We start from the raw sequence: 17,365 nt of genomic DNA, 5'->3' as shown, positions 1-17,365 counted from the left end.
CTAACACCTTTATAGGGGAATGAGGTGAGGCCATCATCATAATAATTCTAGAAGTAAAACATCACTAGCTCCCGTTGTACTGAACGGTATGTTTAAATTCTTGCTTTATTTTGTCGAAATTAAAATTTAACGATCTTGTACTAAATTTCAAAATATTCACATCTAGCGTAAGAGACGTAAAAATTTGCTATTATTGTGTTTATTAGCGACATTCTGGTTTTCATTATTCACTGGGTGGCGCGTAATAAGACTATGGTCTAAGTCATGTCTGTATTTGGTTTGATCTTAAGCCATTATCTATAAAAGAACCAACAGCGAGTTAGTAGCTAATAATTTTAGAGTTGGTGAACTGCTTGAAATGGGGCGATTTGTAATTATTGGTGATCGGAAAATTCTGGAAAACTCAATACTTTACGGAAATGCAAGGAGCCTTGGTATGCATTAGAGAATAGTAGGCAAATGACATAAAGATCAAAACCAATTTACAGAAAACAAGAGAGGAAATGCGAGCAACCTGCTCGGATTTACTGCCATTCTCGCTTTGATTAACTGTTATTAATAGGGTTTCTTACAGTTACCATCTGTTGAAGTCGACGAAAGTCGCACCGCTTAGCAGTTAGTGATATCAAAGTGGCCTAGATTTTAAAATAAAAGAAAGTGCCGCATACGAAAAATATCATCTGTGAAATGAGTCATATCATTCCGAAGCAATTAAAAACAATAAACATGTTTTTTTGATCAGCACAAATCAATCATCTGAGAATAAGGTCATCAGTTTGAGCATTTGATTTCACTTTGAAGCTGTTTTCGATTTTTTTTAAATGTTCGAGTACCGGTACTTTACCGGTACTGAGGGCTTCAGTACCGTAGTACCGGTTCTCACCAAAAAGGGTCGGTACTGCGAACCCTAGTTCGATACGAGTATTCCAAGATACTTTCACGTCAAAGATCTAAGAGTCCGGGTTCTTAGTGTCGATATTAACGTTCAAACCACGAATTCCATACATTGTGGATAAGGCATCAAACATCTAGATTTCAGCTTCAAGATTTCAAAAAATTGTTTTGGGACTATGTTGTCTTTAATCACTTTGTGCGTGAAAACGTGAAACGTGTGGAACTACCGAGCCACAAAAACCGTGGTCAGTTAATACACCTCGATACTCTTAACATCTGGAGCGATTGCTCTCAAGTCTACTGTCTGCCAGAATGGAAAGCTCTACAATTCTCGAACGCCTGGTTCGTCAAATGCGAATACTACGTAATAGTTCTCTCCTGCTACTACCTTTCGGGAGAATCAACTACGGGTTGGCTCACCGCTGTTATCGGATTTTGAGTTTTCAAGAGCCGCCACCGCATTTACATTCCACCTGACGAGGGCCATTTGGCATGAAGTCATTTAGCATAAGGGTATTTTGCATAATTTTGAGAATTGATCAATCTGAGGGTCATTTGGTATAATTTATTTCATCTCCAGGATAACGGTAATTTGCGTAAAGTGCTATTACTTAGTGTTTGCATTTGACGAGCCAGGCGTTCGTGAATTGTAGAGCAATCCTCTCTGGCCAACCTCTTTTGCCCGGATTATTCAAACATAGGGGCTATACATTAGTTTAAGTCCGACGGAGCAACAGCGATGTCGGACAGCACGCGTCTTGAAGCAATGTGGCACAGCCATATTATGCGTAAACGTTATGTTTTAGTTTGTAAAGAAGAATAAACTAGTTAATTTTGGTTCAAGTTCAAATTTAGTACTATTGGTAAACAAACTCTTTTTAATTTAAATATTTAAGTAGGTACAGTTATGCTCAAGCATTTGAGCTACATGCCAGCTGCTTACAACAGCATAAGCAACTTTCCCTCAAACCATGAACATTATTTCATTTTCACTGTGCAGCGTATGGTGGGGCAATGAGAGCGCTAGTAGAGTATTGGCTGAATACACCATGCAGACCACAAAAACGCCATGGAAGAGGGTCAAGGTGATGTTTGGGGTAGGGTTAAGAAATTGGTAAATGCTTGACGAATAATTGCGCTGCAGAATGCGATGAAAAGATGAATTGAACAATACTACTGTTGGCTGTTCAGAAATAAAAATATGTTTGTCCATGAGGTTTGTATTTTGTGACGTCAATTTATAAGTGCTGAAAAGTTCGCTTTAGCATCGTGGTATTATCAAATTTACGAGATCGTGAGCTTAGGTGTCCGTGGATGCTCGCGAAAGACTCAAGCGTTTGTATGTTCACGTGTTTATCGCATGTGCCAGCACGTATGTTACTTCTCGTGTATAAATTCGATTTCGTAATCATGTGACCATTTGCATATTCGTGTGTGTTCATGAATGATCGTGCGGTAAGGACACTTAATTTTCAGTATACGGTTCTAGAAGAGGGTCCCCATATCTAAAATCTAGAATTCTCGGTCATGTCGCCATGGAACGTGTTGTCTAACGGATATCAGCGTTATTTTGGATTGGTTCAAGGATTGAGGGTAGAGACTTCAGGACAAGCATTTATAGGTTAACATTTGAGACCGCGTTTGTAATCTTATAAGTGCTAGAAGGTTCACTCTATCACATGGGGTTATAATGTTTGAGAGATCGCAGGCGTATATATGCGTGGATGGTCGCGAAGGGCTGTCAAAAATCATCTGGTATATTGTCATCTTCGGGAATCTTGCCATAGGACACTTCAAGTTTGAAAGAGGCCCAAACCAGGGCTCATCCTCAAACCCAGGACACCTCTAGAGAGAACATCCTAATGTGTACATTATATCGACCATAGCTAAGTGGGTAACAAAGGTCGCCAAGTACTAAATTTAATCACGATGTAGCTCAAGTAAAAAGGAACTAGCAGTACTCAAAGCTTTTATGTGATATTGTCACTGTAATACTTACTTTCCCTCGAACGATGAACATTATTGTTAACATAGTCAAAAAACATAGTACATAGAGGAAAGAATTTACCCACCCAAAAACATCCTGGTTATTAATAACTGTATAAATACATATATCTATGCCAAACGACGGCTATGCTTAATTACTGTTTTTCTTTAACAAAAAAATATTTATATGGAAAGACCTTCAGCAGTGGCACTGCTCAAAATTATGCCAAATTTCCTGGCTTCTCGCAGCCTGTTCCCTGTAGTTAAAAAAATGGCAAATCTAGTGTGAACCCTTCTCTAAATTATGCCAAATGTCCGTTATGCCAAATGACCCACACTTTATACAAAATTAGAAATTATACCGAATGACCGTTATCCTGGATATAAAATAAATTATGTCAAATCTCCGTTATTCCCAATGACCTTCAGTGTGCTAAATGGCCATTATGCCAAATAACTATTAAGCCAAATGCGGTACTGTATGTCATACAATAAGGTTTACTAACTTTGGAATTGTTCTGTACGTTTAGAATCCATTACAAAGATTGCCCAATATAAATGACAAATTCCTATGAAGTGTGTAACATTAACATAGCATAGCATATACGATTACACAAATCGTGGGTGGCTGTATAATGTTCAGCTAATATTTAACAAGATATTCACCATACCGTGTCGCAAGAAAAAACATTTGGGATTAACGCTTTTTTCATAGTGGAAAAGTATCACAGTGTACACCTAGCCACGTCCTTACAATCGTCGAGGAAGGGAAGGAACGTTAGTTCAACATCTACTTACTTCAGAATCGATTACAAAGATTTCCCAATATAAATGACAAAGTCCTATGAAGTGTGTAACATTAAAACATTTCTTCCTGAAAACATACTTTAAACAAAGTAAAAAATGGACTCACCCTCAATTCCGTCAGTTTCTCCTATTATTGGTTCGCACTTAAGAGGTTCTCGCATTTCAACATTCGTTGGAACAGGCACCTGTAATAATAAAACAAAACTGTTAGTTATCGACTGACAATCAAAAACCTCTAGAATACTTGCCTTCATTGGGCCGCTTGTCGGCACAGACTTGCTTTCATTTTTGGACTTGTCACCATGCTCATGATCTTCATCATCGCTGCTGAGTGTAAAGACGACTGGTTCGACATCCTGATATTTGGAGCCTGCTCCCTTTCCTCGGCCACCACGACCACCGCGATTGGCAGCAGTAGATCCCCTACTCATACCACGAACGGATAGCATGCCCCCTAGCGATGTCTGTGATGGCTTTTTCTGTAGAGTTATCCCTTTCACTCCAACAGTTGGATCTCGTTCCACACTTACAGGGCCAGGTTTATCGTTCGTAATGAGAACCTTGGTGTGGAGGGGCGTTGACGCCGCCGTCGGAACCAGTGGAGGTGGATGCGGCGATGCTATCGGTTTATCCGGCTCTGGCACTTTTCGAGGTGCCTCTGTGAAAATGCGTTTACATCGTTGACACTTGGCGTGGTCAAGGCCGGTATAGCCGCAAGTTTGACACACAGCCAGGAAACCTTTCACGATTTTTGCCGGTGGCTCCTTCTTAAAGTCGGATTGATCTAGCGTCGATTTTGATGTCTCGGTGATGGACACGGAATGTTGCGGTGTTTGCACATGCGGAACGGGAGTTGAGGGAGTCATTGTAGCCCGGAATGAATCATTGAAACGAGATTGCTGATGAATGGAAGGCGTCTGCTGCAATTGTTGCTGCGGCACACTCATGGGAGATTGATGAAGGATGGGTTGCGGTTGGTGCATCGGTTGTTGATGCTGCGGCTGTTGTTGCTGCTGCTGTACCATTTGTTGTTGTTGGACCATTTGTTGTTGCTGAGCTATCTGCTGAAATGTGATGAAGATGAAAAAAAACGCGTTAAGAATTTTGTGACATGTGATAAGTATAATTCTTTTGAAAGGCAGGTGTGATACGGCATGACCTAGCATCCACTGATCTGGCGTGCATAAGTCACTTCAGCCAAATAACCCAGTAATCATCGAACATACAAGAAAACATGTCAAAAGCTTTACTGTCCGCAATCACATAATTGTCCCGTTTTATGTGGAATTTCCTATCTACATGGAATTGACTCTCGAATATAGGTAGTAACGACGCTGAATCCCTCTGGATAGACTCGCCATGGAAAAAAATAGCATGGAAACCCCATGGAGAAACATAGTATAGTGCATCTTGTGTTGGCTTGCTAAGCCAAACCAAATTGTTCATTAGTTCTCATTGGCTTAAATCAGAACTTCCTTCCTTACGGGACATCATGCTCTGGAACACAAATTGTGTCTCCGTTTTTGAAGTAGAATACTTCTAACGTTTCAATATGGGGTCCCGTTTCAAAAATTTCAGTTGAGAAACTTTCCCAGATTCGAAATGCGAATATCTTCCGTTCTACTGGACGAAATCGCAATATTTTTGCACTATCTGATCGGAAATTTGTGCACGTATTTCGTATTAAATTTTGGAATTACTGCGACTACTATAAATAAACCAAAACAAGGATTTTCAGAAAATCCTTCGGAAACAGCGAGGAAAATGCGCAATTTGCCAGCATATCCCACGCAGAGCCGTCAAAAAGGAGCATGTAAGCGTTTCATTACATACGGGAATGTTATATATACAGGTCACGCGAGCTTGTTTTGTATCAGTGGGTGCTCGCTTACCACACGAGCAACATGTTCGTCCGGACGGTACAATGAGCGGTATCATGTTTGCGTTCCCGTACCAAGCGTCATCGCAAGGTTCTTCGTGATAAAATGCAGGGAATCACCAAATCCGCCATTCGGCGTCTGGCTCGTCGTGGTGGTGTAAAATGCATCTTCGATTTAATCTACGAATGCTGATGGTGTACAGGAAAATGTCACCCGAGATGCCGTGACCTACACTGAACACGCCAAGCGCAAAACGGCAATGAATGTCGTCTATACTCTGAAGCGGCAGGGACGCACTTTGTATGGATTTGGAAGTTGAAAAGGTAGAACTCACTTGTATCATTATAAAAAAGGCCCTTTTCAGGGCCACCAAAATCATTTCAAAGAATAAGTTTGCATTTTCTGTTTCATGGACTGTTTCTCCCTGGAGAGCAATTTATGTTAAACCCTAAATTATGATTTATTTCAGTACGCCAATTGCAAATATTGTCAGAAACAAACTGGAGTGAAGTGGAAAACATTTTTACTAGGCGCATTCAAAAAAGGTTTCAATTCTCAAACATTTTACCAAGGTGCCGTATTACATTACTCTCTTTACCCTGAGTGTTCGATAATCTCCGTAGTGGAAACACAATTTCAATTTTGTTCTTTATCAAAAATATGTGGTCGACCAACAAAGGTGTGGATGTGGAGCTACGAAGAACACATTGAGGACAACACAAAAAAGGACGAGCTTACATTGTGCTGTAGTCAGGTATAAAAACTCAGCATACTGTTGCTCACGCTCAGTTCGTTTCCAGCATCAGCATACAGCAGTTCGTTTGCAGCATCGCCCGCAAAATTCAAACCGCCGTCCGTTTGCTGCTGTCAGAAGAGTTGGCCAAGCACGCCGTCTTCGATGGAACCAAAACTGTCACCATATACACCAGCACCAAGTAAATTTCGAACACTGCCCAAACAAAAGGCCCTTTTCAAGGCCATCAATTTATCGACAAAGAATGAAATTGAAGTTTTGTTATTACAAGCATCAGCTTGTCAAGAGCGTTGGATGGTAAGTGAGCCACTTGTGAACAATACCGTCGCTTTCACAAGAATGGCACAAAATCAAAAGTTATTTGTGATTTATAGACAGTTTAGTGTAATGATTCAGTTTACACAAATCGAACGTTTTCTAACGTTTCGATATAGGTGCTCCATTTCAAAATTTTCGGTCAGAATGCTTGTTTTTCAAACATGAAAATCTGCTGTTGTATTGAATGAAAACCTTCGATTTTTGCGCTGATTGGAAATAGTTGTGGCTAATTCTGTAGAATGTACAATTACTGAAAATAACGGATTTTGTGAAAGCAGTGGTTGGTCCATACAATTCGATTCTAAGCGAGTCAGACTAGTTTTCGTTGGAAGGTCCACCTCTGACAATAGAAGTAAATTATTTTATTTTGAATTCAACTACAACTTCCTTGAAAACAACACAGCTAAAAAACTTTTGGGAAAAACGCGCAGACCTAAATTTTCCACTATAATGGAAACTGCCTGTGCCCCGCCGCACAGCATCATCAAGATTGATAGTAATTCAAGCCGGGAGGAAAGAGGTTGTAAGGCAATGGAAAACGAAAATTTCATTTATATCTTACTGGAATATAATTGGCAGGTCCTGAAAAGAACTTGGTTTGTGGTTTATTTTGGGTCACAATTTAGGCCTGCTCGATTGCTGATAGCTGTGAATTTCTCGCAGGGCAACCGTTTCTGTTCAGTAGTGATGAGGCTTCCTAACGCCAACCGTGACTGGGGTACTTTTACACGGCCTTCGTAGCTTACTGCTTGCGGGGAGGCTTTCCTCTGGTGGACTTACGAGCGGTATGTTTGGTACAGGCCATTTATCAACAAAGAATCGAATTGAAGTATTGTTATTACAAGCATCCGAAAGTAGCTTGCCAGGAGCGTTCCAGGCAAGTGAGCTACTTGTGAACAATATCGTCGATTTCACGTATTTCACAAAAGAAAAAGTTATCATTTGTTTGTTTACAGTTTCGTGTTTACTAGGCGCATTCAAAAAAGGTTTCAATTCTCAAACATTTTACCAAGGTGCCGTATTACATTACTCTTTTTACCCTGAGTGTTCGATAACCTCCGTATTGAAAACACGATTTCAATTTTGTTCTTTATCAAAAATATGTGGTCGAACAACGAAGGGGTGGAGCTACGAAAAACACATATTGAGGACAACACAAAAAAGGACGAGCTTACATTGTGCTGTAGTCAGGTATAAAAACTCAGCATGCTGTTATTCACGATCAGTTCGTTTGCAGCATCAGCATGCAGCAGTTCGTTTGCAGCATCTCCCGCAAAATTCAAACCGTCGTCCGTTTGCTGCTGCTAGAAGAGTTAGCCAATCACGCCGTCTTCGATGGCACCAAAACTATTACCATATACACCAGCTCCAAGTAAATTCCGAACACTGCCCAAACAAAAGGCCCTTTTCAGGGCCATCAATTTATCGACAAAGAATGAAATTGAAATTTTGTTATTAGAAGCATCAGAAAGTGGCTTGCCAAGGGCGTTGGATGGTAAGTGAGCCACTTGTGAACAATACCGTCGCTTTCAAGTAGAATGGCACAAAATAAAAAAGTTATTTGTGTGATTTGTAGACAGGTTAGTGTAATGATTCAATTTACAAAAATCGAACGTTTTCTAACGTTTGCTCCGTTTCGGCCAGAATGTTGCCTGTTTTTCTAAAAGTGAAAATCTGCTATTGTACTGAATGAAAATCTTCGATTTTTGCGCTGATTGGAAATAGTTGTGACTAGTTGTGTAGAATGTTCAATTACTGAAAATAACAGATTTTGTGAAAGCAGTGGTTGGTCCATACAATTCGATTCAGAGCGAGCCAGACTAGTTTTCGTTGGAAGGTCCATCTCTGACAATAGAAATAAACTATTTTATTTTGAATTCAACAACAACTTCCTTGAAAACGTACAGCTAAAAAACTTTTGGGAAAAACGCGCAAACCTAAATTTTCCACTATAATAAAAACTAGTGCCCCCGCCGCACAGCATCATCAAGATTGATAGTTATTCAAGCCGGGTGGAAAGGGGGAGGGAAGTTGTAAGGCAATGGAAAATTTCATTTATAATAATAATACTTTATAATTGGCTGGTCCTGAAAAGAACTTGTTGGTTTGTGGTTTATTTTGGGTCACAATTTAGGCCCGCTCGATTTCTGATAGCTGTGAATTTTTCGCAGGGCGACAATTTCTGTACGGTAGCGATGAGGCTTCTTAACGCCAACCGTGACTGTTGCCAACCAGCCCCTGTCAAGGACGACGTCTCTGTACAGCCAGCATCACTGCCATGAAAGGCAAAACATTGATTTTGAACCGAATGATTAGAAGCTGTATTTAGTTACAAAATGTCAATTAAATTAAATTATTAAATCATCCCACAAGATGCAAAACGTCGTGTGGAATGCTTGAATATCGAGCATAGTGCCGAACATAATTCTTTATTTGGGGCTTTATAGCTATAACACCCCATATATGTCGGTCGCTGTCAAACTCCATATGATGGTATAGGGTTGCCAGGAGGCTGTTGCCAACTGCTTGCGGGGAGCCTTTCCTCCGGTGGACTTACGAGCGGTTTGTTTGGTACAGGCCATGTAGCGAAAAATGCTGCCTGCAATCATAAAAGTTCAACAATATTTTCAAAGAATGTTGCAAATTGTCAACTTGATAATTCCAAAAATACTCCAAATAAACTATGAATGTGCTAAAGTCGACAAAATCGCATAGAAATTGCTTATTCCAGAGCAGAATTTACCAGTCTAAAGTGTATTCTACTTCACTCCGGTTATGTCTCTGACATTACCCACCCATCTTTTTGGAGCTAGCGTCAATCCGGCATTAGCTTAGCCCGTTAACTAAGTTAGTGTCGGTTTCTGATGAGACGAAGTCGAAACGCACCCATGACTAATAAGTTAGGATTTGTGCCCTTCATGTACAAAGATTGGTTTTACCAAAAATTTTCGCCATGAGGAAACATTTTGGTGTTTACCCAATTTTTCTCCTTAGGGTGAAATATACCACAGAACAATTTTCTCCTTAATGGAAAAAAAAGGTTTTACCAAATTGTTCTCTAATAAGGAGATATATAGCAAAATGTTCCTATTGTTTGTTGATAAACGTCAAAAAGTATCACGTGGTGATTGAGGCCAACAATAGAAAGGCTACGCATATTTTGTACAAGGTAATTCATTCTCAGTTTTCAGTCGTCTGTTATTTTGTCGTGAGTTTTGCTACGTTAACGTTTACAATATCAGACAAAGAAATAATTTTTCTGGATGTGAAGACCATGAAATAGTGCCATTGGGTCCAGAAATAATTAAATTCTAAAGGAACAATGACCTGCTCGTATACAAAGGATACATTTATTACCAAAACAGAAAAGCGGTAATCCAGCTTTTTACGTGCCATAATGGCGGTTAAATTGTTAAGTTCGTAATACATTTAATTGCCCTGTTTTGACAATAATCATTTGCGTCAAGCGCCCAGCAAGAGGAAGTCATCCTATGTTAGTCCAATTCGTTGGATGCTTATTCAATGAACGCCCGATAACCTCAACTGGGCGTTGCTGTCAACCTGGCGTAAACGATTATTGTAAAAAAAAGCAATTAAACATATTACGAACTAAACAATTTAGACCGCCATTATGGTGCGTAAAAAGCTGGATATTCTAAAAATACTGTATTGCTAGGCATTAATTTATTTGGAACTTATTTTTTCAGATCTGCAATATTTTTATTGGGAATGTTGTGGTAGAGCCCACCAAAAAACCCGAAATACCCCGCAAGGATAATAACAACGAAAAGGCTATCGGCTCATCACATTACATCGATCACATAACACAATAACGAATTTGACGGAATTGAAATATTGCGAGACTCTAAAACGACATCGGGAACCATTGACTTTGGAAGGGTGTGTTGTGCCAGAAAATCTCAAAAACGGTAGATGGTGATCGTTTTCTTTTGGCCGATGAACCAGAAAGATCGAACCGATATTTTATATTTGTCACCAATGAAAATCTACAAAATCTGGCACATTCGAAATATTGGTTGATTGATGGAACTTTCGACAGTGTCGCTATTATGTTTCGACAATTGGTAACATTTCATGGCAGTTTGGCGCCCAACTACGACAATGTATTCCCTATGGAATTTGTACTGATGATGTCTAAGACAGAATCGCTCTGCCGACAAGAATAGTATATCACGTAGTCGACCAGAAATACTACAAAAAGGCAGAATCGCGAGACTTCTTTCGTGTTTTATTGTTTTATATCTAATAACTCATATAGACTATAGAGATAAAACCTTTCTTTAATTAATAGTAAAAAGAAAAAGGTGATACCAGAATATAACATTATTATCATGATGATGTCGAAGTATAACATTGCGTTAATTGCATTGCATTAATAAAATTATTACTATTGTATTGTCAGTACAAGGGTTTTATTATTAGTGCCAATGGCACTACTTTTTGATTCGTTTAAGGTTGCACAGAGAAAGCGCAAAATTCGCAAACGAAAAAAGCAGTTTTTTTCCACACCGTATGTCAGATCTTCATAAAAATCAATCAGCGTATGTAGAATGTTGTTACAGTACTGCTGATTGATTTTTATGAAGATCTGACATACGGTGTGGAAAAAAACTGCTTTTTTCGTTTGCGAATTTTGCGCTTTCTCTGTGCAACCTTAAGGACATGCTGAATAGAGTCACAAGGTGGCAGCTAAAATGGCTGTCGTCGTTTCTGCTTCTTCTTTTTATTTCATCGTCAAAATCAAAACATTGCATTGGCGCGCAAGACAAAATCGTTTGTAACTTAAACGTCTTATCTCAGATTGCTTAGCAATTGTATCACTGTATGTAACCATGTTAGCTCATACAGGTGAATAGATTCTCTTGACGGAATTTTGATTCGTTTGGGAAATTTGTACCTTTTTATTTTTCAAAAAAATGAAACACGTGGTGCAAAAATCAGTCAGCTGATTGCTTAACGATACGCTTGTGTGCGTGGCATCTCCTATTGGTATAGGACGTTCTAGACGCACACAGATGCACGTAACCCGAACATAGCCGAACATAACCAAACCTTTGTTGTGATTTTGGCATCGCTTCACCTTTATCTACACCAATTTAGAACTATGCTAGTAATAGTTTCAAAGGTCACAGCAACATATCTTATAACAGTGATCCTCAACCTGGGGTCCGCGGACCCCTACGGGCCGTGATGTCGTTGCTGGGGGTCCGCGAAGAAAAATATATTTTCCGAGTGCATTTTAAGTCTTGTTTCCTTACAAACTGAAAATAACATGTTGATAGCATACAAAATCGATGTTTATCCGTGGGGGTCCGCGGTAACTCAGGGTGATTTCTAAGGGGTCCGTGGCATGAAAAAGGTTGAGAACCGCTGTCTTATATCTAATAATATCAGTCAATCGAAGGTCCGGTTCAGCACAGTTGGTAGATGCTGCCATAAAACTTGAAGTTGAACTGAATTCTTCAGTTATTATATAAGACTTTGAAACAGCAATGATCAATGCATGTACTGCTGAATTTCCTAAGTTGAGCCATAGTGCGTGCTTCTCACTTGAGGCAGAATTGGTTGACGAACATTCAAAAAAGCAGATTGTATAGTCTCCTCCAACATAATGAGGACAAGTTCAACTTTTTGGTTCAAGCTCTTGCACTTTTTCCGAAAGAAAAAATGAAGGGTGCTTTCGATGTTTTAAAACTTGCTGCTCCCGAAGAGCACGAAAAGTTTTTCTAGTTCATCTAGGAGGTGTATGCTTTAAGACGTACACGAATTGTTAACGAAAATGGATAGATAACATATTCCGCATCCTTGTATCCCCTTCAACTATGGTCCATTCACAAAAAACGTCATCATTGGGATTCGCCGAACCACTATTGCACTATTTTTTGGCTTGATCGATGAGGCTGTTTAGTGGAGAAAAATTATGGAAGAGTTCCAACTGGAAGAAAAAAATGCTGCAGGAAAAAATCGTACAGTCAATGGTGAGTCGTGTGATTCAAGATAGGTATCAAATTCTGAGCATCGAACGAAAGGAGAAATGCGATCAGAATGGATGTTCCATTAGCGATCAGGATCACAAGCGTGTAGTGGAAGCGTTTAAGCGCAATCCCAATGCTTCGGTCGGGCATGTGTCCAAAAAGCTCTTTCATTCAAAGAGCTAAGGACCGGGAGGGATTGCATATCTAGGATGGGTTTTCAAAACGACTTATTGACATTTTGCTCGAACGGAGAAAATCAAGTTTGAAGTATGGCGAAACTACTTTTAATTTCTAGTTAGGAACTAAACCGTTTTAAATATTAAAAAAACGTCTACGGTTTTGTTTTTGCCCCCGCTTTGGTTGTGTAATACGGTTGATAAGAAATTGTAACGATTATTATTACTATTAAGCGAATCTTGACAATACGACCTTTTTTGTCAATACGACATTTTACCAACTCACGATACGTCCTTTTCCCTGCATAGGTCTCACAGACATCGTAGTGCATAGGACTGATCCCGGGACACGAAAGCACATGCGACTGTTCAAAAAATTAATTTAATCTGTAATTACGAAACAATTACATTTCAAGTTGAGTTAACCCCTGAAGCCTTAGTTCACAGTTCAGCTACTTTCCAATAGAGTGCGCGTTAGATGTTTCATCGAGTTTAAAAGGAGTTTAGAGTCGAAACGTCAGTTATCTTGTTATTTCCTGTATCCTCCCATACGCGCAATGTAAATATAAGGCAAACGTCAAATGAACCGGTTTTTTGTTCCCATTTTTTGCCAATACGACGTAGAACTTGTAACATAAGAATCTTTTTTTTTTTTGGATTCTGATTAGCTTTGTGCCACTTTGTGATTTCTTTATCGGTAATTAATCGGCGTATTGTCATTTACAACAGGTAGGTTACTATTTTTTTGCTCTGTAAGTGGTGTCGGGGTATAGATTTGTTTATCGTTCCAATACACTACCATTTTCGGTTGGAAAGGAGTGGTAATTATTTCTGTGCAGAAGCATTAGATGTTTTATTCGAAAAACAATTACGAGAATAATTAGTTTTTCAAGGACGTAAATGAAATAACATATTCATTTAAAAAGGTCGGACATAGGTCCCTTTTACATAAGCGTATGTACAGTTGTAAATTGAATAAAAATGTCGCTTACGACATTTTGTTACGCGCGTATCTCCACATTGAAGCGGTTCTAATATTGATGTTTATACGACCGTGGGAAATCAAAATGACGTATGCGTTGTTTGGAAAAATATAATTAATAAAATGTGTACGACGTATTTTAATTTAATTAATAATTGGTAGCGTGCCGTTTTTTGAGAATCATTTTCGTGTGATAAGGTAAGGTAAGGTTCGAAAAAAGTGGTGTAGTGTAGATAACTCAGTTTGTTGACTTTTGTCGCTTACGGCCTTTTGAAAACCCACCCGAGATATGTCCAAAATGCAGAAGACTCCAAGTCGTGACGAACTGCAAAATACGGTGGGAAAGTCATTGTCCCATAATGGATGATGAAACTTACTTCAAGGCGAATTTCCGGGGCTACTGTTCTTCACCGCCCAGTACAAATTTGATGTTCCGGAGGAAGCTAGGAAGCAGAAATCTTCAAATTTTGCCAATAAATACATGATTTGGCAAGCGATCTGCTCACATAATTGCGCACTAAAAATTAGCTACCGTGAACACCTTCGATTCAATGAGTGAGCGGGCCTCTCGAAAACCAAAAGCTTAACACCCACCCGCATCATAAACTATTGGTAATATATCAATTTAAAAATTACGTGTTACTGTCCTGACTTTTTTGAAGATTTTGTATCGTCAGAGATAACTCGTTCGTTGATAACATGAAGCATTGACCATCGTCCCACTCAGACCTAACAATGCGTACTACCTCTGCATAGTAAGTTCTCCAAGTAGCAATTCATTACTGAGTATAGGTTATTCAGAAACTTATCACTTCAATCCAAGATTCAAATTCAAAACCTCTTTTAATCATTCACGCTAAAGTTGGCGGGATTTTCATACAAAAGTGAATGCCTTCGTTGCAATTCTATGCTTTTTCATTCATCTACCAAAGCGGCCATTTGCTCTGTAGTGACTAGTTTAGGTTAAACATTGAAATCTTCAGCATTTTCAGGTGTGCTACCTGAACAGGGCCTTTTGCGCGAAAAATACTCCAATGGAGAGATATTCACATCGCCAACGAAAGAAAAATGATTACGCTGCTGTGCACTATGAATGAATGATGCAACGACTAACTGTGATTTGTGCATAGTAGGATATGATTTACGGTTTGTTCGTTCTACGAATTCAAACAAACCTTGCATGTTAAACGATATGCTTTTACAAATTCTTACAATATAATTTATATATTTTTAGCACCACGTATCACATAACAGGGAGCGATGGACATTTGGTATAACGGTTATTTGGCATAATGGTCATTTGGCATAATTTAGAGAATTGATCACACCGAAGGTCATTTCGCATAACGGACATTTGGCATAACTGTCGTTTGGCATAATGGTCACTTGGCATAATTTTGAGAATTGATCACCACACTGAAGGTCATTTGGCATAACGGACAGTTCTACACTATACTATACTAAAACGTATGTCATAGCAAAGAATCCATAATTGCAAGAATGAACAAGCACAAAAATGAAACTGAAAAGAACTGCTCATATTTAAAAGAAGGGAAAATCAGTTATAAAACGTTAAAAAGTCACTTGAAATATAATCAATATTAGGTAATGGATAACAACACATTATTATTATTGCTTAGTGCAGCTTTAACATTATGGGTCATTCACTTGATAAACAGTTCGTTTCCAGCATCAGCATGCAGCAGTTCGTTTGCAGCATCTCCCGCAAAATTTAAACCGCCGTCCGTTTGCTGCTGTCAGAAGGTTCGGTTTTATTCGTCGCGTAGTGCAGACGTGTTTAGCGCAGTAGTAGTGGTCGTTGTAAGTTTCGCGTAACAGTTTTTCTTTTTTCTCTCTTTCCGCTGATGAGTAAGCGGAAAAAACCGGGCCGTAGCCCGAAGTTATATCGCAGGCGATCGACAAACGTCACCATCAGCACCGTAAAATCTGCTGATGTTACAGCCAGCACACCGGGGCAGCCAGCGAAAAAAGTTCGTGAAGACGATGAAGCGTCATTACTTGCAGCAAATCGGTTCAGTGTCCTGAGCGAAAATGGGACAGCCGTGAATGTCAGTGAATTAAACGGCTTTGGCGAGGAGCACGAGGAAAACTTACCAGCCACCGTTGCCATCAAACTACCCCCGCTGTTTGTTAAATCAATTCCTTTTGACAAGCTGCAGAAGGACCTACTGGCAAATGGTATCAACGCTCAATTCAAGCTCACTAGAATTGGCACAAAAGTGATGCTGCAGTCGAAGGACGAGTTTGCCAAAACTAAAACGTACCTGAACCAACAGAATGCTCAGTTTTTTACCCACGATATGCCGGCTGAGAAGCCGTTCAAAGCCGTCGTAAGAGGTTTACCTTTTATGCGACCTGAATATATTAAAGCCGAGTTGGAGGAGCGCTACAAGCTACAGCCCCTAGCTGTATACATAATTTCCAGGAAAAAAAAAACAGAAAACCGAGAGTACAGAGATTGCCTGTATCTTGTCCATTTTCGTAAAGGCACAGCAACGCTAGGTGCGTTAAAGGCAATGAAGGCAATTTTCAACGTCGTCGTCTCGTGGGAGGCGTATCGTGGCATTAAGGATGTGACGCAATGTATGCGTTGTCTCCACTTCGGGCATGGCACACGGAACTACTACCTGTCGCCAAGGTGTAATATATGTGCCGGAAATCACGAAACTACCAGCTGTCCAATCGAAGGAGCAGCGGAGAACAAATGCGCCAACTGCAAAGAGCGACATCTTGGATCAGATCGAACGTGTAAGGCACGCGAGAAATACAAGCAGATTCGAAAAGAAGCTTCGACAAAAAAACCAACCCGGACGTCGCCAGAACAAGGTTCCACAGTTCACAGCAGCAAACTTTCCTGCCCTCACACCAAAATTGGCAAGTGACCACCAAGATAACCTCCCGCCGCGCAGTGGGACACCACCGGGTTTCCAAAGATGCGGTATCAACAGCGCCCCAGCCTGGTCTGGAATTCCCAACAAATCAAACACCAGTCCTCCAGACGGTTCAAGTCAAGCCCCCAAATATTCTGCAGCAGAACTTCTGCCCATTTTCACCGCCATGTGGACCCAGCTTCAGCAGTGTAATACACGTGCCGAACAAATCCGTGTTTTAGGTGAGTTCGTGATCCAGTATGGTTGCTAACTCTCTGAAAATGATGCTCTGGAACGCCCATTCTGTTAAGCAGAAACACATGGAACTGCTCGACTTGTCAACAAGGGAAGATGTCGACATCTTAGTGCTAACGGAGACCTTTTTAAAGCCAGAAATAAATTTTAGCCTACCAGGATACAGCCTTGTACGGTTCGACCGCACGCATTCAAAAGGGGGAGGAGTTGCCATCGCGATCAAAAAGCCGATAAAATTCACAATCCAGCCACACTATCAAACTTCAATAATCGAAAGTATAGGAGCAGAAATATCAACCAGCAGCGGAACTCTACTGATCATTGCAGCATATTGCCCTCGTCAGTGCTTTGAAAGCAACGGAATGGCCAGGAAGTTCAAGAACGATTTGGTCAAGATTACGAGACATCGTAGGAAATTCATTGTCG

The 17,365-nt window shown here is 40.0% G+C and overlaps 1 protein-coding gene across 6 annotated transcripts in view; it reads right to left on the bottom strand.

Annotated features, from left to right (window-relative positions):
• LOC131692588 (histone-lysine N-methyltransferase 2D) overlaps window positions 1-17,365 on the bottom strand; it is a 34,709-nt gene that overhangs the window by 10,950 nt on the left and 6,394 nt on the right. For 5 of the 6 annotated variants that reach the window (XM_058979725.1, XM_058979728.1, XM_058979729.1 and 2 more), the window contains 2 exons: window positions 3,936-4,751; window positions 3,794-3,872 (listed from right to left, as the gene is read on the bottom strand). In XM_058979725.1, coding sequence (XP_058835708.1) covers window positions 3,794-3,872; window positions 3,936-4,751 — 895 coding nt within the window. The remainder of the gene's footprint in view (window positions 1-3,793; window positions 3,873-3,935; window positions 4,752-17,365) is intronic. The other variant, XM_058979726.1, reaches the window with a different exon arrangement.

Source organism: Topomyia yanbarensis, chromosome 3 (assembly GCF_030247195.1).
Source record: "Topomyia yanbarensis strain Yona2022 chromosome 3, ASM3024719v1, whole genome shotgun sequence".
NCBI lineage: Eukaryota > Metazoa > Arthropoda > Insecta > Diptera > Culicidae > Topomyia > Topomyia yanbarensis.
Note: the sequence above shows the minus strand (reverse complement) of the source record. Positions and strands in the feature narration are given on the sequence as shown.